Consider the following 22,018-nt stretch of genomic DNA (forward strand, 5'->3'; position numbering starts at 1 on the left):
TAAACTGGTATTAAGGAGGCCTTTCTCCCATGCCGTATTTACAAAGTTGCATATTGCTTGCATTGCGCCACTTTGTATACCCTTGCGCCAGGCATAATGTATGCAAGGGGGGGTGTTCCATTGCAGGGAGGCCTGAAAAAATGGCGCAGTAAAATTTACAACAGTTCAATACACCATCTTTTCTGCCATTTTTAAAGCTTGCTCAGAGCCGGCAATAAAATGACGCCCCAATTATAATCAAGTGGCCTCCCTGTGCTTTGTTGCACTAGCGTCAAAATGTTTGGCACTAGTACAGCAAAGCGCCACAATAGCGTAAACATTTTTAATGTTGTTGTGGTAATGACCGCCATAGTGCACTGTATTGTAAATATGGTGAAGCTATGGTTTTGTTAGGTGGGGCAAGGACAATGCAAGAGAAGTGGCACATCGGGAGCGATGCAACACTTTCTCATAAATATGCTGCCAAAACCCCTTACCTCCATTTACCTGTACTCACCACTGAACCCTAAAACCCTTTGCCGCCCTTTACCTATTTCTTCCCCTGAACTCTAAAAACCCCTTACCTCCTTCTACCTTTAAAAAGGCATGCTTTACCTCTTCCCTCCTCTGAACCTTAAACGCCCCTTATTTTTTCCCTCTGCCCACCCCAAACCTTAAAAACCCCATACCTCCCTTTACCTCTATTCACCTCTGAACCCTAACACCCTCTTACTTCCCTTTACCTTCCCTTGAGCCAAAGAAAACCCTTACCTCATTTCACATGTGCCCCTGCCCCTGAACACTAAGAACCTCCTACCTCCGTTTACCCAACCCTGGCCCCTAAAGGCCCTTACTTCTACCCGATTCTGAAGCCTAAAAAACCCTCACCTCGCTTTAACACTATCAGCCCCTGATCCCTAGAAATCTCTAAAGTTTGTTACAAGCCTCTACCTTTACAAGCTCTGATACCTAAAAACGCCTTACCTCCCTTTACTTCTAACCTCACCTTAGTCCTAAAACTCCTTACCTCTTCCTGCCCTTGAAGCCTAAAACGCATACCTCCATCTACCTCTTACTGCCCCTGAACACTAAAATACTTTGGCCCATATTTATACTTTTTGACGCTAAACTGCGCTAACGCAGTTTAGCGTCAAAAAATTTAGCGCCGTCTAACGCCATTCTGAAGCGCCATGCGGCCGCCGTATTTATGGAATGGCGTTAGCCGGCGCTAGCAGACCTGCGCTGCCTGGTGTGCGTGGAAAAAAACCACGTAGACCAGGCAGCGCCGGCGTAGGGGGAAAATGGCGTTAGGGCGTCTTAAAATGGGGCAAGTCAGGTTGAGGCAAAAAAAGCGCCTCAACCCGATTTGCGCCATTATTTTCGACGCCCAGACGCCATTTAAATGACTCCTGTCTTAGTAAAGACAGGAGTCATGCCCCCTTGCCCAATGGCCATGCCCAGGGGACTTCTGTCCCCTGGGCATGGTCATTGGGCATAGTGGCATGTAGGGGGGCACAAATAAGGCCCCCCTATGCCACCCAATTTTATTTTGAAAAAATAAAAAATTATACTTACCTGAACTTACCTGAATGTCCCTGGGGTGGGTCCCTCCATCCTTGGGTGTCCTCCTGGGGTGGGCAGGGGTGGCAGGGGGGGTCCCTGGGGGCAGGGGAGGGCACCTGTGGGCTCATTTTGAGCCCACAGGCCCCTTAACGCCTACCCTGACCCAGGCGTTAAATAGTGGCGCAAATGCGGGGTTTTTTGACCCGCCACCTCCCGGGCGTGATTTTTGCCCGGGAGTATAAATACGACGCATTTGCGTCGCCGTCATTTTTTTAGACGGGAACGCCTTCCTTGCATCTCATTAACGCAAGGAAGGCGTTCACGCAAAAAAATTATGCTATTTGCCCATACTTTGGCGCTAGACGCGTCTAACGCCAAAGTATAAATATGGCGTTCGTTTTGCGCCGAATTTGCGTCGAAAAAAACGACGCTAATTCGGCGCAAACGGAGTATAAATACGGGCCTTTACCTTTCTTTACCTCTAATTGCCCCGGAATCCTAATAAACCCTTATCTCCATTTACCGCTTCTTTCCTCTAAACACTAAACCCACCCAGTAGGAAACTGGCTTCTAAGTTGAGTGGTGTAACTATTCACTTCAAGTAATAATCAAAATCGATGTTAGGGTGAACCAGTGAAGTCACTAAATAAACTTGAGTTAAAACCCATTGTAGCTATGGTACAGATCAAGTGGGCCTAACTTAGAGGCAAAATGTTAGTTATTTATGCAGTACTAAAACAGCAATAAAATTGAGATGCAAAACAAAAACACACCCAACACAAATTTGAAAAATAGAGTACAATTTAATAAACAAAATTACATCAAAATGATAACAATCCAATAAGAGGAACCTGAGATATTAATTTTTAAAGTTTTAAGTAGAAACAGCGCCAAGAAGCATAAAGTTCCAATGATAGTCTACAGCAACGGTAGCCCGTGTCCTAGGTGCCCAGGATGGAGCACAAGGCAGATAGATCAACCATGTCCGTTGTACTAAAAAATGTTACCTTCTGACTTTATTCTTTCAAGCCCAATTCCACTACACGAGTACAGTTCTAATGCCCCCCTGGACCTCAGGGGAGGCACTTAGAGACTCACGTGGTGGCAGTAAGAGTCGAGCCCAGGTCCAGTTGCCACTAATCAGCTGGGCAGTTGTAGGAAACTTGGAGCTTGTAGTTTTAATGTAGCTTGAAGAGGAGGTCAGCATTATGTTATGTTAGGTCCGGGTGTATAGCGCAGCTTATCACCTATAAAGGTATCCAGGCGCTGGAACAGGAATGTAGGCCAAGGGGTGCGCCTAGTTGAACAGCCAGGTCTTCAGTTTCTTGTGGAAGTTAAGAAGTGAAGGAACTGTCCTGATGTGTTGAGGAAGTTCATTCCTCGTCTTGGCAGTGATGAAGGAGAAGGCACCCACTCCTGACTTTCTTTTGTGGATGCAGGAGACCGGTGCAAGGGTGAGAGACATAGACCTTTGGAGTCCACGTCTTTGTCTTGGGTTCTAGAGAGAGTAGGTACATTCCTTTAGGGTTCTTCTCAGATCTCTGACAGGAAGTTCAGTCATCTTCAGATCTCCTGCAGGTCCAACAGTGTTCTGAAGTGTGTGCCTGGAGATGCCACATTTTTTCCTGGCACAAGCTCATGGATGAGATTGACCCCTGGGGATGTCCCAACCAATGATGTATGGTTCCTGGGGCAAACCTTATGCACTTTGAGGATTTGTAATGTGTTGAAAGTTTTTGATCACAATAAGCTTAGGCTCTGATGGCTAGGGGTGTGTGGGAAATGCTTTTTGGCAATGGCCAATGTCCTCCAACATCTAACAACAAAATCCAGTTTTGCAAAGTCCTTGGAGCCCCAATAAACTCAGAGACAAAAGTCTGGTAAATTCAAACCTGAGCTTTCAGCAACCAGACAGTGGATACACACAAAGGGGCAGATTTACAAGAAAGTGGAGCATCAGTCCTGATGCACCAGTTTTCTTGCACCCCCCACACCCCCACCTAACAACACCATGGTTGCACCGTATTTATAATATAGCGCACCATGGCAGTCGTTAGCACAATAGCATCAACATTTTTTACGTAATTGTGGCTCTTTGCTGCACTTGCGTCCCTTAGGGCATATTTACAAGCCCCTTTTGCCAGTTTGCGTTGCCCTAGCTCCATTTTGTTGCGCTAAGGTGAGCTTTCCCCGAGCCAATTTAACAAAGTGGTGAATGCTTGCATTGCACCACTTTGCGACCCCTTGTGCCACATTATGCCTGCGTCAGGCATAATGTAATCAAGGGGGGCGTTCTCACACAGGGAGGCCAAAAAACGGTGCAGTGAAATTTACAAGATTTTACACATTGCACAAGAGTATAGTAACCTATGGACCTCCCTGTGCTTTGCTGCACTAGCGCCAACATTTTTTACGCCAGTGCAGCAAAGCGCCACAATAGCATCAGAAATGTTGACGCTATTGTGTTAACAGCCTCCATGGTGCGCAATATTATAAATACGGCTCAACCATGGTGTTGTTAGGTGGTGGTAGGGGGGCGCAAGAAAAGTGGCACAAGAAGTGATGCTCCGGTGTCGCAAGGGGCATGCAAATATGCCCCAGACTGCCTATAATTTCTCACCATAATAGCTGCAGCTTTCTGTGGGTCCAATGCTTCCTATGCCACTAGAGTCAAACTAGCCTGGCTAATGAGGATTGATACCCAGAAACCGGCCCCAGGATGCTTGTTTCCGGCCCAGGGAGGCCCTGGTCTAGCAGTTCAGGCTGGACAGTTCCCATGGGTAACATGGTCAAAACTTATTTGCATATGGCTGGGCCCAACATGGGGTGGCATGGTGAACAAAAGAACAATGAATTATACCCAGATCTGTGACTGGAGGTGAGTGTTGGAAAAATGTCAGCACTCCGTCCATCATCCTTTTGTGTTGCTAAAGTTGCCATAAATGGGAAGGGTATGCCCAGACATGGGTCCTGGGCTGACTGTACCACTGGATTCAAGCTAGATTGGCTGATGAAGGGTGATACCCTGAAACTGGTCCCAGAATGCTTGTTTCTGGTCCATGAGTGGCCTGACCTGGCAGTTTGGGCTGGACTGATCCCATGGGGAGCAGGGTCAAGTATGATTTGCGTATGGTTGGGTCCCAACTTGGAAAACATGGGTAGCAAAAAAAACAATGGATTCAGGTCCAGATCTCTGTAGTGGAGGTAAATGTTAGACATTGTTCAGAATTCCGTCCATCACTGGTTCTTTTTGCAGTTCTCTTTTTTACTGTCATATGATGGTGCATGGCTAATTTTGTTTTTGTTTCTGGGCCAAGCTTTATATTTAAAAAAAAAGGCAATTTAGTGTTTTAATCCTTAAAGCATGTTTACTTGTTGCCCCATTATTTTGTAGCTCCACTTTGAGACTTCAGAGCTAATCCTGAATCAAATTTGTGTTGATTTGACTGATGTTTACCTTGAGTCTGTACAGCGATTTATAACTTCCCTCGATTTCGAATGATGAACTTGAGCTTCCTAAGGCAAGAAATGCATTTTACATCTGAACCCCTGTCATTCCATGTCACTTATTAGCACCTCCTGCAAGCCCTTTGTGAATGCTCTTGCCATTGCATTGGACACCTTAAAGCCTCAGCTCACAATTTTGGATCAAACGGGTTTTGTTACAGGAAGACTATTTAAAATCTAAAGAACTTTTAGCAATACAAATTCTTTTTTTTTTTTTGTTTTTTTTTTTAGTTTCAAAAGTTTTATTAAGAATATATAAGGCGGTACATACAGCATATAAACAAACTGTTTAGCTTTCAAAACATTGTTTTTGTTCGTTTACCACAATTATTTCCATTGTAAGCATATATACATGTACTGTCAGGTAAGTAAAAATTCCCAGTTGCATAGTTGAGTTGTGTACCCTTATTTTGAAGAAGAGTGGAAAACAGGTGGCGGGGGGGTGGTAAGGGGAGGGGGAGCGAGGATAGGGTTGTGTAGGAGGGGTTGGTCTTGGTATAGGGGAGAGACAAAATAGTCATATGAAATGGGGAGGGGGAGAGAAGGGAAAGAAAGAGGGAGAAAGAGGAAGGGTAATCGCGGGGGAATGTAGAATGAAGAGACTCGAGGTAGGCAGGGGGTCTTTGTATCCTGAGACTAGCTTGTTCAGGCCTAAGAGTAGATCGTTCTGTACTTCTCCGTCTGTAGCAAGTTATTATCTAGGGGTAGTTAATATGTATGATAGATATGGTAAGGTCGGTTAGAGAGTGTCTACGTCTTATATGAGTTGATTTCTCAGTCCTTGTTTGTGTTAGGAAGCGACTTGTATTACTATGTTGGGTAGTTCAGGGTCTCGGGCATGTGACAAAATTAGAGGCCTGTGGATTGATAGAGAGAGAGAAAAAAGAGAGAGAGAAGAGAGGATAGCGTAGCTAGGGAGAGAGAGAGGGGGCAGTAGGAGATTAAATGTGTTTCCGGAGTCTAGGATTCTCAGAGGGTGATTGGTAATTAATATTCCCTAATCATTGATCATTGAACATTGATCATCCGTTGGTCATCCACCAGCCTCTTCATGGTCTCTTCAAGAATGGGCGCCAGACCTCCTCAAATTGTTCAGCTTGGTCCTGTAGGTTATAAATCACTCGTTCATGGGTAGCCGTTTGATACATGGCCGTCATCCATTCCATGGGTGTGGGGGCAATGCTAGATCTCCAGTGCCGGAGTATGCATATTTTGGCCGTGGCTAGCGCCGTGTGGATTAATCGTTTATGTGCCCGCGATAGGGAGGGATACGGGCGAATGTCATGTAGAATGATAAATGCTGGTGGGGTCGGTTTTGGTATCTGTATGAAGTCCGATAAGGCGAGGCGTACCGCGTCCCATAGTGACTGTACCGTGGGGCAGTGGCATAAAATATGAAGTTGGTCGCAATATGGCTCTGTGCATCTCCAACAGTTCGCGTGAGGTATCAACCCTGCCCTGAAGAGATTAACGGGGGTCCAGTACCATCCCTGAAGGATTTTAAATAGGCAAAATTTCAGGAGTGCTTCACGTACGCCCCTGTCGAGGGCTTCTAGTATGTCTGGCCATTCTTCGTCCGTGTAGGTTATCTCTAGTATGTCCTGCCACTTTGAGCGTAGTCGTTCAAGTAAAGGCTGAGAGTAAAGGTGGTTAGTTAATTCGGCATAGAGGCCAGCCAAGACGCCTTTTTGTCGGCCCCATTTCTGAAGATAGGTGACGATGGGTGAGGTTTTGAGCAGCCACGGGGGGGTTCCTAATGTTCTCCGCATACAGTGTTTGAGCTGTAGATATCGCCACTCCTGGTTACTTTGGATACCGAATTCTTCCTGGAGGAAGGCGAATGTGCGGAAGCTATCTCCATCTATTATGTGAGATATATTGTGGATACCTGCCTCGGACCATTGGGGCCATCTGAGAATAGTCCCTCCTATTTTAATGCTTTTATTCCCTGCTATGGGAGCCTGAGTATGCAGGGAGGGGTGTACTCCTAGTAGTCGATGGGCTCTGCACCACGCTGTGTTTGTAGCCTTGAGGATGGGGTTAGTTAAGGGAACGTGGTCGGCGTATGTTCCTCCCATCTCCGTATACTGTCCATATAGGAGTTTCTCTGTGATCACCCATTGCGGTGGATCGGCTATATCCGGAAGCGTATATATTAGCTGTGAGAGTTGTAGGGCCAGAGAGTATTGTTCTACCGAGGGTAGTCCTAATCCTCCGTAGAGCCGTCGTGCCAGTATTATTGCAGGTTTCAGTCTTGGGCGTGAGGAGCCCCAGACGAAGGCCCTTATGGATGCGTCTATTAATCGGAGTGAGGAAAGAGGTATCTGTAGGGGAAGCATGCCTAACACGTATGTGAAGCGTGGTAAGGTGACCATTCTGACCGCCTGTGTCCTGCCCCACATGGACAGGCCTAGTAGGGACCATTTGGCAAAGTCTTGTTTCATTTTAGATATAAGGGGGTCTATGTTGTCCCTGACCATATGTTCTAGACCTCTGTTAATAAACGTTCCTAAATATTTAAGGCGGGTCGGGGTCCATTTGAATTGAAGGCCATGTATCGCTGCCCTCGTCGTTATGCGGGATAATGGTAGTGCCTCACTTTTATCCCAGTTTACCCGATATCCGGATAGGGATGCAAAGTCTTCTATAGTGGAAAGTAGTGCTGGGAGCGAGGTTTCTAGATCGGACATTGTTAACAGAATGTCGTCTGCGTAGAGATATATTTTGGATATGCCCCCGGTGATATGGATCCCTTTTATTTGGTGAGAATTTCGTATGGTGGCAGCTAGGGGTTCCATGGCCAATAAAAATAGAAGTGGCGACAAGGGGCATCCCTGGCGTGTGCCCCTTCCAATAGGGAATGGGTCTGACATGATGCCCCCACAGTTAACCTGTGCTGTGGGGTGGTCATATAATAAACGTACTTTAGAGATAAATTGTTCCCCCAGGCCAAAATGCTTCATGGTTGTGAATAGGTAGGGCCACTCAATGCGGTCGAATGCTTTCTCCGCGTCTAGGGACAGGGCTAGGGCTTCGTCAGGTAATTGTATGGATTCTAACAGTGTATGGCAAAGAGTTCGCATATGATTTCTGGAGGTACGGCCTGGTACAAATCCTACTTGGGTATTGTGAATCAATGATGGTATCACCTTGCGGAGCCGCGCTGCTAGAACACTGGCTAGGAGTTTGACATCCCCATTCAAAAGGGAGATAGGACGGTAACTGCCGCAAAGAAGGGGGTCCCTCCCTGGCTTAGGCAAGATGACAATCGTGGCTTTATAGGATAGAGCGCCCAGGGAGCCTTCTTGACATGCTTCCGTCAGTGCTTCATGTACTGCGGTTATTGCCTCCTCCCCAGCCCATTTATAGAATTCCGCAGGGAATCCGTCCTCTCCTGGTGATTTATGGTAGGGGAGGCTTGTTATAACTTGGGTTATCTCTTCTTTGCTTATGTTACCGTCCAAGAGGGCCCTGCCTGCCTCAGACAGACGGGGTAGATTGGCCGCGGCAAGGAATGTCTCCATTTGTGTTTGATCTGTCGTTGTTTCAGGAGTGTACAAATGTCGGTAGTACTTGGCGAACTCGTTTACAATGTCTTGTGGGCGAGTTAGCACTGCTCCTGAAGAAGATGTTATGGCCGCAATGGCAGAGGCTGCCTCTCTTTGTCGGAGCTGCGCCGCTAGGAGGCGACCTGCTTTTTCCCCTTGTTCGTAATGGCGGCCTCGCAATTTTTGCAGTGCGTATTCCGCCTGAGATGTATAGAGTTCATTGTGTGCCATGCGGGCCTGTTCTAAGGCGTGTCGCAGCCTAGGGGATGGTTGGGCGGTATATTGTTTAGTGAGGTCCTGTATCGTGGTCTCTAAGGTGGTTTGGCGGGCTATTCTGTCTTTGTTGGCCAGTGCTGCATCTCGCATCATATTCCCTCTTAGGGTTGCTTTTGCTGCCGCCCATAGGATCCTTTTTGAGGATACAGTGCCTGAATTCTCGGCCATGTATGTGGTTACATGAGCTTTTAATTGTTCCTTCCCTTGTGGAGAGCGATATCTGTGTACAGCCAATCGCCATGGTTTACGACCAGAGAAGGAGAGTCCCACCTGGATCCGGATTAGTATTGGGGAGTGATCTGAGAGCCCGCTGTCTAGGATACAGGTGTCTTGTATATGAGGGATTACAGTGTGTGATACTAAGAAATAATCCAGACGCGATTGGGTGCCATGGACGGTGGATAAGAAAGTATATTCCTTATCTTTCGGGTGTTGTATTCTCCAGCAGTCCACCAGACCGACGTCAGTGGTCAGGTCTGTCAGAAGCGCTCTGTCGTGATTGTTACATACATCGACAGGGCCTGTCCTATCCATTATGGCGTCTTGGACGAGATTCCAGTCTCCCCCGATTATGTATCGAGTAGTTCCGATTTCTGTCAGGAGGCGATTTAGCTGTAGAAGGAATGGGCGTTTTGGGCCGGTTGGTGCGTAAACGGATCCCACGCATGAAACAGTGTCCCCTAGTTTTAATTTAGCAAATATATACCTTCCTTCCGTATCATTCCAGGTTTTAATGATAGTGACCGGGTGGGATTTACGCACTAGTATCGCCACTCCATATTTGCGGGGTCCGTTACTTCCAGATTCCTGACTCGTTGGACGGCAGCTGAAGGCAACCCTCCCTACCCAATCCCGTTTAAGTTTACTGGATTCCAGAGTGTCAAGGTGAGTCTCTTGAATCAGAGCTATATCTGTTTTTTTGGATTGAAGATAGGACAGTATCTTTTTCCGCTTAACATAGCTCGTCATGCCTTGTACATTCCAAGAGAGTATGCGTAATGGTCGCGTCGCTTGAGGGTGGGGCTTCGACATATTGGATAATTGTGAGTAAGTAAGCACCCTCGATCCGGGGTTGGTGTTGGTGGGGGGGGGAGGGAGGGTGGGAGATATTGACTTAGTAGTTAGAGTGGGAGTTGTGTTTCGATATGATACGGTGTTTTATTTTATTTTATTTTATACGGGGGTTAGTAGCTGGTGGAGGCCAAGGGAATCCTCTGGAGAAGAAAGAGAAGAGAGAGGAGAGGGTGAAGGAAGAGAGGTAATATAAGTAGGACGAGAGCCAGATGGAGGGGAAATATGAGGGAAAAAGAAGGCAAGGAGAAATGAGAGGGAGAAGAAAAGAGGGAGAAGGGGGGGAAGGGATGGATGCGTGTGCTGAAGTTGAGATTGAGAGTATAGCAAGAGAGCGTGCAATTTGGGGGAAGAAGTGGAGAAGGGTAGGGATGAGGGAGGTTAGGAGTCCAACCTCCTTCGTTCGTTAGGTCTGTAAACGGCGGGACCGATTTCTCTCGGAGCTCTCGTGCCGTCGGGCGGTCTCGATCGGGAGGGGCGAAGGGGGGAAACAGCGGACAGCCAGTTATCGATATGTCGGTGATAAGGAGGGGTGGGGGGGGGTCACACAGCAGTGCTTATGTTTATGTATCGGGAAGTGGGTCTGTTCATCGGTGGTTAGTGGCTAGTGTATTAGTTATATAACTAAAGTGTATATTGGCAGAAGTAATGATCGGTTAATAACTATAGTACCTGAGCGGCGCTGGAGAGGAGGGGGAGGGTGTCGGGTGTTGATGGGGTATGGTGTTTAGGATGTTGTGCCTAGTACTTGATGTTGTATGGTATCGTAGGGTGTTTAGGAGTTCATAAGATAGGGTCGTAAATTAAAGTAGGGACTGGGCAGACAGAAAGACCGAGACCGGCTGGCGAGGGGAGGGGGGGGCAGGGCAGAGGAGGGGGGGAGAGAGCTCAAACAGAGTATTATAGTTCTCGCGTATGCATGGGTACATAAAGATACCAATATACAGTATAATATAATACTTCCTGAGCATTTCTTTTCAACTATAACACTGCCTCGTCTCGTCTCGCCTTACAACTGTTCAATGACATATTAGGTTGATCAACATAACATATCCTGGCATCTTATCACATTATCATGTTAGGAGCCATTATGCCAAACGTCTCTCTATTAATCGTAGGATAGGTAATGAGTGTAGCTGAGCCCCGGGTTACGCGAGGATAGTGCGTATCTCATCCTATTACTAACTCCTTGCCGTGTATTATTACATCATAATACTGACCTACTAAGGTCTTACTTGGTATGTGCCACCATCATAGTCGTTCTGTTGTTGATGATAGTTTAAGATAGTAATAATGATTAGGATGGGGGTAGGTACGAACATCTGGGGAAAAGAATAGCTAATAGTTTATAATTTACATTGTGATGTTATAATGTGGTGTGGAGTGGCAGTGTAGAATGTCATAATATTTCACTTTGTTATGCGGTATTATGTTGTATTATGTCCTCGTGTTCTATTTATTTTTTTATTTTTTTCCCCCAGTTTCTTATTGTAGAATAAGGTAAAGTCAAGTAGTGGGAGCTTTGATATGTTTCAGGTTATATCGTATTGTGTGTCCCTGTATTGGAATTAATTTATCTTTACGTGGTCTAGTCCCATCCCTTGGGGTGATAATGGGGGCTAAACGGTTCTAATGTCGGCGCTGGTCGAGTGTGGTGTGTATTAGGAAAGTTTCACATACTTTGTTGTTTACTACCATGAGATACTTTGTAGTGTGTGGAATATAAGGTAAGTTCCATGATAGTTAATTAGTGTTTATTTTTTGTTATCTGTTTAATGCCCCTGTTACCTTGTTACCTTGTTATAGGGTTATAGGGTCGGGACCGGGCCCTTATTCAACATACAGTGAGTTGGTGGGGTCTGATCCCTGTTCTAGTAATCATCATCTGTTGTGTACTGAGGGCAAATAACGATTTACTGGTAGTTTCCATTATAGGGCCTCGGCTCTAGTCATAAAGAGCATAGATTTTTCATGTATCTGGTTTTAACATTGATACTAGCAGTCTTAGACAATTACAATAGTAATACACATATGATCTGGAAAGGTACTCATCCTTCCGCGGAGTCTATAGTTGTTATTTTCGACTCTCTGGCGTTAGTCCCATAAGTCGTCTTGTCACGTTACCTTCTCAAGAAGACCCAGTTGTAGGCTTTAAAGGGGAGCGGGATTTGTCTCTTTCCGATAATTGGGTGTGGGTTACTACTGCGTGTAAAATCTGACCCCTGTCATCATATGATCTAGTTAGTCTCTCCATGTCTCTACCTCTATGACTGGCTCCGGTGTCGTGTAGAGCCGTCTTCACCTTTTCTATTCCCGAGTGGGGGGTTTCGGCCCTATCACTGCCTCCTACAATGTCATGCTCACTGTCTGTGTTGTAAGAGTCCATAGGCTGGGATTGGAAAGAGTCAAGGAAGAGTCTCAATTCGTCGGGGTTATAAAAGTCCTTGGATACTCCATTTTTTGTAACCCACTTTCTTGCAGGGTCAAAGAGACCGTATTTCATCTCTAGTTTGCGAAGCCGGGGTCGTAGGGCTAGGAAAGCCTTTCTACGTTCGTTGGTTTCCTTGGAGTAATCGGCGGTTATTCAGATCTCGTGCTGGTCTATTCGGAAAGGGCCGTGGTTGCGTGCTACTTGGAGTATTTGTCGGGTTTGATTATGCCGCAGCAAGCATGCGATGATTGGGCGGGGCCTTGAGGAGTTGTCAGAGCGTTTTGGGCCTATCCTGTGTGCCCGTTGGAATTCTAGCGGCGGGTCAAAGTCCAATGAAATCATTTTTGGAAGAGTGGAGGTCAGAAAAGTCTGCATATCCGAGCCTTCTTCGTTTTCCGGGATCCCAAGTATGCGGATATTGTCTCTCCGGCTCCTGTCCTCCATGTCCGTTAGTTTGCTCCTGAGGTAGATGAAGTCTTGTTCTCGCACCTGAGACGTGTTGATCTGCGTCTCTAGTGATCCCATGCGTTGTTCTAGCCCTGTCACTCTAGATTGAAAGCCGGCAATGTCAGATCGCATGGATTTGGTTTCTAGTGTCAATGAAGTTATAGAGGCGTCCATCCCCTCTATGTGGCGGCTGACGGTGGTGATCTCTTGTAGTATCCTGTCCATAGTCGTGGATTGATCTTTATCAGGCATCGTGGTGGACTCGTTTAAACGTGGCGATGTTTGAGGGTTTATCTTCGTGGGGGTTAGGCGTTTGTGTTGTAGCGCTTCTGAGAATAATAGTTGTCGTGCAGGCTTGCTGACAGGTTTATGGTTCGGTTTGTTGCCGGGCATCGCCTCAATTGTCTACAGAGTCTGACCACGTGGGGCCCGAGATTCCCTCCGTAGATTCCGATAAGGATATAGATGTTCGGTGGCTTACACTGGTGTCAGTCCACTCCCTTCTCCTGTATCTCTGTTCTCTTGGCTCCCTCTGGCTCTCCTCATCTCCGGTGCCCCTCCAGTCGCTCACCCCTCTCGTCCCCTCGCCTCCACGTGCCTCCCGTCGTGCCCCTCTGCCCTCCTCAGTATTAGTTGTCTGGAGGGGGGGGGGGAAAGTTTATTATCTCAGCGGGAGGGTTTTTGTTGTCCCTCTGTGATGGAAAAGAGGGGAGAAGTCGTGCCTCTGCCTCCGGCGATGCCGTTCTTATTTTGAAGAGATTCGATCCTACCTCTCTTTGGGTTTCTCTCCCGGCTGTCGAAGGGGCCGCACCCCTTTGCTGCGTCTTCCCGTCTCCCTGTGGGGGGGGGAAGGTCCACGGGTGTTTGTTGGCGTTGTAGGGAGATGGATGCGGGTCGTCACGGCTCCCGCAGTCCCTGCGGCCTGTTCAGCTTGCTCCTTGCCGCTACGGGCACGCCGTCCCCGGTCTTCCGAAGACGCGACTCCGCCCCTTTTTCCAGGCCTTATCGGCCTGGGGCGAGTCGCGAGTTTCCTGCCTTGCGTCCCCCTCCTACAGGGTCCCCGGACATGGTTCCGTGTCGCCGCTGTTGTAGGGGTGGAGGGGCACCGAACCCGGTGTGTTGTCCGGCTGTCTTCTCGCCCCCGTCGCCCCTCCGGGACCGCCTCGGCGCGGAGCTCTCGCTCTAAGCGGCCATCTTGTTTCGTGGCCCGGCCACGCCCCCTTAGCAATACAAATTCAAAATGACTCTATTAAGGAAGTCAGTGATGGCTCTGTCTTTTGAATACCTTTTACATTAACTATGTAAGAAATCGAGCTATTAGTTGTAGACGGCTTGAAGCCCCACTCAGACAACAGCCACAATCCTTGTCAGGGTAAACCACAAAAGTCACTATATTAAGCTGTGCTTGACCCTCTGGTAGCTTGACACAAAAGCAGTCAGGCGTAACTTAGAGGCAATATGTAAAATATGTATGCAGCACACAAACAGCAATAAAGTGAAAATAACACAAGAAGAATCCCACACAAAAGTTAGAAAAATAGAGTACATTTTATTCAGTAGAACTGGAGACATCCAATTTCAAAGTTTTGGGTAGGTTTGGTGCCTAAAAACATAAAGCGCATCTTGTGGTCAGACCGGGAGAAAGTCACAAGTGCAGGCCAACTGCTATGGAGTGCGAGCCAGATACAGGTACCAGGTAAGCCCTGTTGAACAAAGTGACCTTCTTTAAGCCTGGCGCGAAGAGTTCCATCTGTGGTCAAGGAGGCTGAAAGGAGCAGGGATGGTGATCGCTGTAGTGTAAAAAGCATGCCTGGTGTCATGGACAGTGGTTGGTAAAGCGCAAAGATCCGATTGACCATCACAGACAGTTATTGCTGGAGCTTTGCATTGGCCGTCACCGTGGTCTGTTGTTACTGTAGCATGAAGTGTAGGTCTTGCAATGCTGGTCATCACCGGCGGCCAGTGTAGCTAAACAATCAGGTTCACCGGAGGTTTACCTTGGCAGTCATTGCAGGCAGCAGACTGTGCAAACAGGCCTGTTCACGGTTGCGAACAACCCAAAACTTCAGGATTTCACCTTTCTTCAGGAGCTAGAAAGAACTGATGTGAGCCGAGGGTCCAAGACCTGGGGAGGCACCTCTTGGGGTTCAGGAACTTCAGCAAAAGCTAGCAGGACTCAGGCAGTTCTTTCTAAAAGTGGCATATTCAAAATCCGAGCTTACCATTAAACATAATTTTAAATAACAATTCATTTTAGTCTAAGTATGACATCTCTACCTATTCTCACTCCAAAATTAGCCCTTATTATTTGTAATAAAATAACTCAGTGTTAGCCAATGGGAGAGACATGCCTTACAGTAGTGAAGCACAAATCTTGTGGTTTTTCACTACTAGGACATGTGAAAAAAAAACACATGCACTAATTTGTAAATACAAGGCACCCTGCCCTATGAGCCTCTAGGTTTTACCTTAAGGGTGGCTTTGTAGGTGTTAAAAAAGAATGTTTAGGCCTGGCAAAAGTTTTATTGTGCCAGGTCGAAATGGCAGTTTAAAACCGCACTACAGACTGCAGCGGAAGGCCTGAGACATGTTTTAGAAGGCTACTTTAGTGATTGGTACAATGAGTGATACAGGCCCACTAGTAGAATGTAATTTACAAGTGCTGGGTACTTGTAGTGCCACCTACTACGAACATACAAGTAAATTATATGTGCCAATTTAACCACGTTTGAAGGGGACTACAGGCAATGTTGCAATGGTTAGTACTGGTAAAGTGCTAATGACAACTAAAACAGGTTCAACAACAGAAGGCAAACATCTGAGTGCGATCCTGGAAAAAGGGCCAGGTCCAACATGACCCCCCCCTCGTGCCCAAAATTAGGGTAGACTAATCAATACTTTGATAGACCTTACTGCTAAGGCGATAGAACATGAAAAATGGTCCTCTTTTGCAGTTGTGAGAATTTTCAGTTCTTTGCCTATCCAAGCCTAACTATATCCCCCAGGTATCAGCCCACAGGGAACAGGTCACCTCATATGTGGACCTCATCTGTGAAGCTCCTGGTCTTAAGTTGCTTAAGATGCATCCTAGTAGGCAGACACTACCACCATGACCAACAAGGTGATGTGACCCATTCCGCCCAATGAGTCAGACTTCTGACCCCAAACCCAGAGTGTACTCTACCCATAAGGGCACACAACCAGCAGAGGCCACTGATAGCCCTCAGTATCGAGAGCCAGGATCCAGGCAATCCACTGCTAGGTGAAGGCTCAAAGTGAGTGCCTTGGGCAAGCCTCACTTCTAGCCTTGTGGATGGCAAAGAGTTCCTGAGCTGCTCTTGAGAGTTCCCTGACCTCTGATGCTTCTCGGGAGGGGGAAGCAGCCCTGGGTGAAAGATACCCTACTTCCAGGGCTGGTATCCTGAAATTGGCCTCTCAGCTCAGGGTCTGTATCCTGAGGATGAACAGATGCCTGTCAAGCCAGGACTTCCGGGAGGGAAGTACCACCCCCCTCAAGAATGACACTCTCTATTTGCGTCATACAGGGGTGTAGGTCTCAGTCTCAGTGACAATACAGGGAGCACCTCCAGGTCAAAAGTGGCCACACAAAGGTCAGTCTTGGGGTTCTCTGTTCTCAGAGCTGGCAACCCATGATCCACTGGTCCTACCACTGTGGACTGTATCTACCTCCAGTCCCTGCATCTGGGCCTCAGTACTCTCCTTTCAGGAGTAGTACCCCCAGAAAACAGAGTTTCAGGGTGTGCTTTATGGCGGACACACATACCAGCCTTTCTAAGACTGATGGTAACGCATTTCACAGAATGTAGTCAATTAGCATCTGGGGACTAAGGGCCAGATGTAGAAAGCTTTTTGCATGGTGCAAACTGCCAAAATCGCAGTTTGCGCCATGCAAAAAGCCTTTTGTGATGCACATTCACAATTTGTGAGTCGGTACTGACTCGCAAATTGTGAATGCGACTCGCAAATGGGAAGGGGTGTTCCCTTTCTATTTGCGACTCGCATCGCTATGCTAAATTGCTTTGTGACCGCGAATGCGGTCGCAAAGCAATTCGCAGTTACCACCAGTGTCACACTGGTGGTAGCCCATTCGCAAAAGGGAAGGGGTCCTGATGGAACCCCTTCCCCTTTGTGAATGTTGCCATAAAGGGTTTTTCAGAGCAGGCAGTGGTCCAATGGACCACTGCCTACTCTGAAAAACCAAAACCAAAAAGTTTCGTGATTTTTTTTTATTTTGCAACTCGTTTTCCTTTAAGGAAAACAGGCTGCAAAATAAAAAAAAAACAGCTTTATTTAAAAAGCAGTCACAGACATGGAGGTCTGCTGACTTCAGCAGGCCACCATCCCTGTGAGTGCAGGGACTCGCTATGGGGTCGCAAAATGCGACCCACCTCATTAATATTAATGAGGTGGGTCTTTGCGACCACATAGCTACTCGCAGTAGGTGTCTGAGACACCGTACTGCATCCGATTTTGTGAATCAGAAATCGTGAGTCGCACGACTCGCAATTTCCGATTCGCAAAATCGGACTTTGCTACATCTGGCCCTAACTTCCCCACCCCATGCAAGGGACACCAGAGCCACAGAAAAAGTCCTGCCATGGGCCTAAGTCAACCTACACACCTGTCTGGTGTACTGCTTTTGGGAAACCAGTTTTTCCACCACCATGGTCTGCCTGGCACAGGTATCCGTTAGGGTAGTGTTACCCAGACAATTAACTGTGATTACTCCCACTCTCAGGGATCACAGGTTTAATTTTAGAGTCCATCTCTCATCTCGGGGATACTAGGGCATATTCTAATTAGGGGGTCGGTGGAACTTGTGGCGTTTCACTTCGTAGAATTCAGAGGAGTTACATTAAAACTTCGCTAGATTCGGCAGAGCGGGCGAAAATCGGCATGGTGTGCTGCTTGCACTGAAATTTTGCGCTAGGAGCTTGTTACACAGTGAAAAATCCGCGTGAATGGCACCATGCGGTGTGTCATAGGGCTCTGCTTCTCAATTTGGTAATTCTGTCGCTCAAGTAGATTTTCTATTCAAGTGGCAGCTTTCTTATCACAAATGGTCATGAATGCCTGTGACCGCCCGCATTGAGAAAATCTTGCCGGGTGCCCTCTTAGCACCTGAAAATCTCGCTTGGGGATGCCAATGCTCACTCATGCTTGCCAACGTTCTGTTGGTGAGCTGGGCATGAGGAAAAACTATGCAACGTGGCGGAATTTCGCCAGACCTTTATGTTACAAGATTAGCATGAAGTGTGGCCAAAATTCCGCCAACTCTGCCGTAGGAGCACAATTTATCACCCACCTGTAGTTCTAACCTCTGCCCGGGGGACTACCTCCTAAGACCACACTGGCCACACCCTAGTGGATGGTCTCTTGGTACAGACTAGGTAACCTCACTTGAGCTCCAACTGGGAGCAACCAAAGCACCAGGGTTGTATATGGGGTGCTGTGAGCCTCAGGCCGCCAGAACCTCTCCCCCATATTTTTCAAAGGAGAATGGGAACCTTTTCCCTCCCACACTATTTTGGAACCCGTCTGGGTCACTGTGGACCTCTCTCTCACTCTTCTGGGGGGAACTCAACCATCCTCCTCAGAGTCGCTCCCAGTACCTTCTCATACACCATGGTGCTGAGCCAGGGGTCTGCTTCATTGGCTGACCTGGGGTCAGTGAGCTTTTTATCTCTTAGGTATTGGTGTAGCTCCGGAAAATATTGACTAAACATGCGCTATCTTGTGAAAGGATTGTACAGCTCCTTATAAGTGTTTACCTCACTACTCTTCACCCAATCATCCAGGGCCTTACAAATGTAGCCCACGAAATCCACACAGGACTAGTGAAAGAGTTTCTGACTATCCTTTAACTTCAACCTAAAGCTTTCAGGGGTGAGTCCATGTTCTCAGACAAGAGCTGCCTTTATCAGGGGATACTTTCTCACCCTCCTCTTGACCTAGCAATGAACCCATCCCCTCATTGTGGATGCGCCTCCAAAATCTTGCCCCCAATCCTCATCAAGGACCCTGTGCATCTCTAAGACTACCTCATACTCCTTGTTTATGCCGGCCTCCACAACAAAGTTAGGTGCCAGATCCTTGGGTATATGAACCCTCCTGTCTCCATTGGGCACTGTGCAATTGCTGCCACCATTACTGGACTCTGTCACTTGCTTGAAGTCCAATTCCTTTAGACTCCAGTTAAGAGCAAAGAGAAGGTTATTTTCCACCAGAGCTAGCTTTCTCTCTCTTCCAGACCTTTTCCTGGATTCTCTCTGGCTCAGCCCTTGCTGCTTTTTTTGACGGTTCCAGCTGGACCATTTGCAGCTTAAACTCCTTTTAAGCTTTCCTGTCCTCCAGTTCCTGAGGGGGCAGAAGGTGGGAGGACCCACTGACTGATGTACTGGACCCAGTAGGGGAATTCACTACTGTGCGTCTCCCACTCTCCTCTAGTTCTGGAATCAGGAGCAGATGATCCTCCTCTCCTTCTCGCTCTGGACCTTTTACAAAGTTATTCTCCTTAGGCTCTATTTCATCCTCTTCCTTATTCATTTCATCTTCCTTATCATCATCACCCTGCTCCTGTCCTGCAGCGTGTAGCCTGTGGACCTCCTCAAATGCTTGGATGTTTATTGTGTACTCAAATTTTGGGGAGCCCTTGGCTGGCCCCTTCTCCCTGCGCCACTTCAGTGGTAAAGAGTCCTAATGCCAACAAAAACGGGATCAGCAACAGAAGGCAAACATCTGGGGGAGGCCCTGCAAAAAGGGCCAGGTCCAACAAACCAGAATTTATATCTCTTAATACATACACCTCTGCATAAAATGTCTTCAGCTGTTCAGGAGTTTGTTGGAAAATATCTAAGATGACATATTTTGTAATACCGTATAAGAGCACATACCTGCAAAGTTGTATCTGCTAACTGAGACCATTAGTAGGAAAAAACATGAGGAAATAGGATTTGTCATTTCTTTGAGAAAAACCCTGAATCCATAAATAATACTAGGGGTGGGGGTAACTCATGGAATTTCACTCCTCGGAAAATATGCATGTCTCATTGCTTGCGCTGCAATCTAGCATCAATAGCATAAGCAGAGCTGAAAAATCAGCGGAACTGCACCATGTGGTGCACAAGAGCACGCAGTCATTCAAGTTGATTTTGCTGCCACTCGAGTAGAAAATCTACGCGAGCAGCAGCAAATCTACTCGAAAGGCAGCCCTCTTACTGCGACCACTTGCGACCTACCGCCCGCTTTAGAAAATCATGCTGGGCAATGTCAAATCTTGCATATCTGGTATCTGGGCCTTGTGGGAAATAATTTCACCACTTAGCAATTGGCAGAATTTTGCTGGAAGTCTGTGTTACAATAATAATGCAGAGTCTCTAAATTCTGCCAATTTTGCGGGTGGAATGAAACATCCTGCCCACCCCTTTTATACCACAAAATTCACTCGTTTTGGCAAAGGAGTCTAAATATTGACATCAGAAGGGCATGCCCTGTGATATCCTGACGAAAAAAAAGGTTTGTGTCGTAAGGTATGACTGAATAATAATTGTAGGAATCATTTTGGCATGGTTACCCCCACTTTTTGCCTGCTGTCAGTGTGCTTAGGCTGTTTTAACTGGGATCCTGCTAACCAGGATCCCAGTGATTGTGCTCTCTCCCTACAAATTTGGTTGCCTCAGACCTTTCTGCACTCCACAATTGGCACACTCGAGCCCCCTTATAAGTGCCTACTGTGGTACTTAGTTACCCAAGTTATTGGGGCACCTGGGATCCCCCATGGGCTCCAGCATGTATTATGCCACCCATGGGAGCCCATGCAAAATGTGTCTGCAGGTCTGCCATTGCAGCCTGCACGAAAAGGTGTATGCATGTTTTCACCACAAGTCACTACACAAGGCCACTGTATGTCACCCCTATGGTAGGCTTTTCCAGCCCAAAGGGCAGGGTGCAGGTCCCTGTGTGTCAGGGCACCCCTGCATGAGCAGAGGTGCCCCTACGAACTCCAGTTCCATTGCACTTGACTTCGAAAGTGCAGTGAAGCCATTTCACCTGTGAACTGGACATAGGTCACAGAAACCAGTGTCCAGCTACAGAATGGTAACTCTGAACCTGGGCATGTTTGGTATCAAACATGTTGGAATCACACCCCAATACTGTTACCAGTATTGGTTGCATGATTCCAGGCACTCTGGCGGCTCCTTAGAGGATTCCCCAGTATTGCTCCTACCAGTCTTCCAAGGTTTTCCAGGCAGCCTGAGCTGGTGCAGCCCTTCAGAGAGGTTTCTGCCCTCCTTCTGTTTGACCAGCTCAGGCAGGGAAAGGCAGAACAAAGGATTTCCAGTTGTAGAGGGAAGCAACACCGTCTACCTTGGAAATAGGTTTTAAAAGGCTTGAGGGGATTCGCCTCCCCAAGCCACCGGTCTGCTTTGAAGGGCAGATTTGGTGCCCTCCTTGCATAAACCAATTTGTTGTGCAAGATTCCACCAGGACTCCTCTGCATCATTTACTTCTGCACCTGGCCACTGGGACCGCAACTAAACACTTCAGGAACCGACAAGACTGCAACTCCAGAGAGAAACATTGTTTCACGGCTCCTTCCAGCAACTGCAACATTTTCCCGGCTGCATATCTTCTGGGGTTGGCAAGACTACAGCTACACTAGGAAACTAGAAGGAATCTCCCTTGGAGTGAAGGCACCAACTGCAACAACACCCGGCTGCATGGATCTGCTCCCCTCAGGAACCACGTGGATTTCGCATCACAGGTGGTGTTCTTGAGTGGTCATTTTGGTCCTTTCTGCCCGCTGTCCAACTGGAGAGATAGATAGCCCTTGCCTTTCCCTGCAGTACAGCACCTCTGTGAACAGTGACTCTTGCAGCAACCAAGGCTTGTTGACTCCTGCCCCAAGGGCTCTTCAGGCTCTGAGTAGCCCAGGCCTCCAGCTCTTCATCCTGACAAGCTCCAGCAATGTAGGACTGCTCTCAAGGTGTGCTGATTGGGCCTCACTACAACTTACTGTGCCTGCTGCCAGTGGGTTGCCTGTTGGGGCTGCATCTGCTTCTGCTGGCTCTCCCAACTGCTGAGGGCCAGCCCGGACTGCCCTCTAAGGGTCACGTCCCTGAACCTTGATGGTTCTCTTCAGCCTTGCAACTCTTTTTTGCTTCTTCTTGCATTT

At 47.5% G+C, this 22,018-nt stretch overlaps 1 protein-coding gene across 1 annotated transcript in view; it reads right to left on the reverse strand.

Annotated features, from left to right (window-relative positions):
* Positions 1-19,176: 19,176 nt before the first annotated feature.
* LOC138283277 (embryonic protein UVS.2-like) overlaps positions 19,177-22,018 on the reverse strand; it is an 88,282-nt gene continuing 85,440 nt past the window's right edge. Inside the window, 1 exon segment of the mRNA XM_069221299.1 lies at positions 19,177-19,539. Within this exon segment, the coding sequence (XP_069077400.1) occupies positions 19,177-19,539 (363 nt within the window).

This window comes from Pleurodeles waltl, chromosome 3_1, assembly GCF_031143425.1.
Source record: "Pleurodeles waltl isolate 20211129_DDA chromosome 3_1, aPleWal1.hap1.20221129, whole genome shotgun sequence".
Classification (NCBI taxonomy): Eukaryota; Metazoa; Chordata; class Amphibia; order Caudata; family Salamandridae; genus Pleurodeles; species Pleurodeles waltl.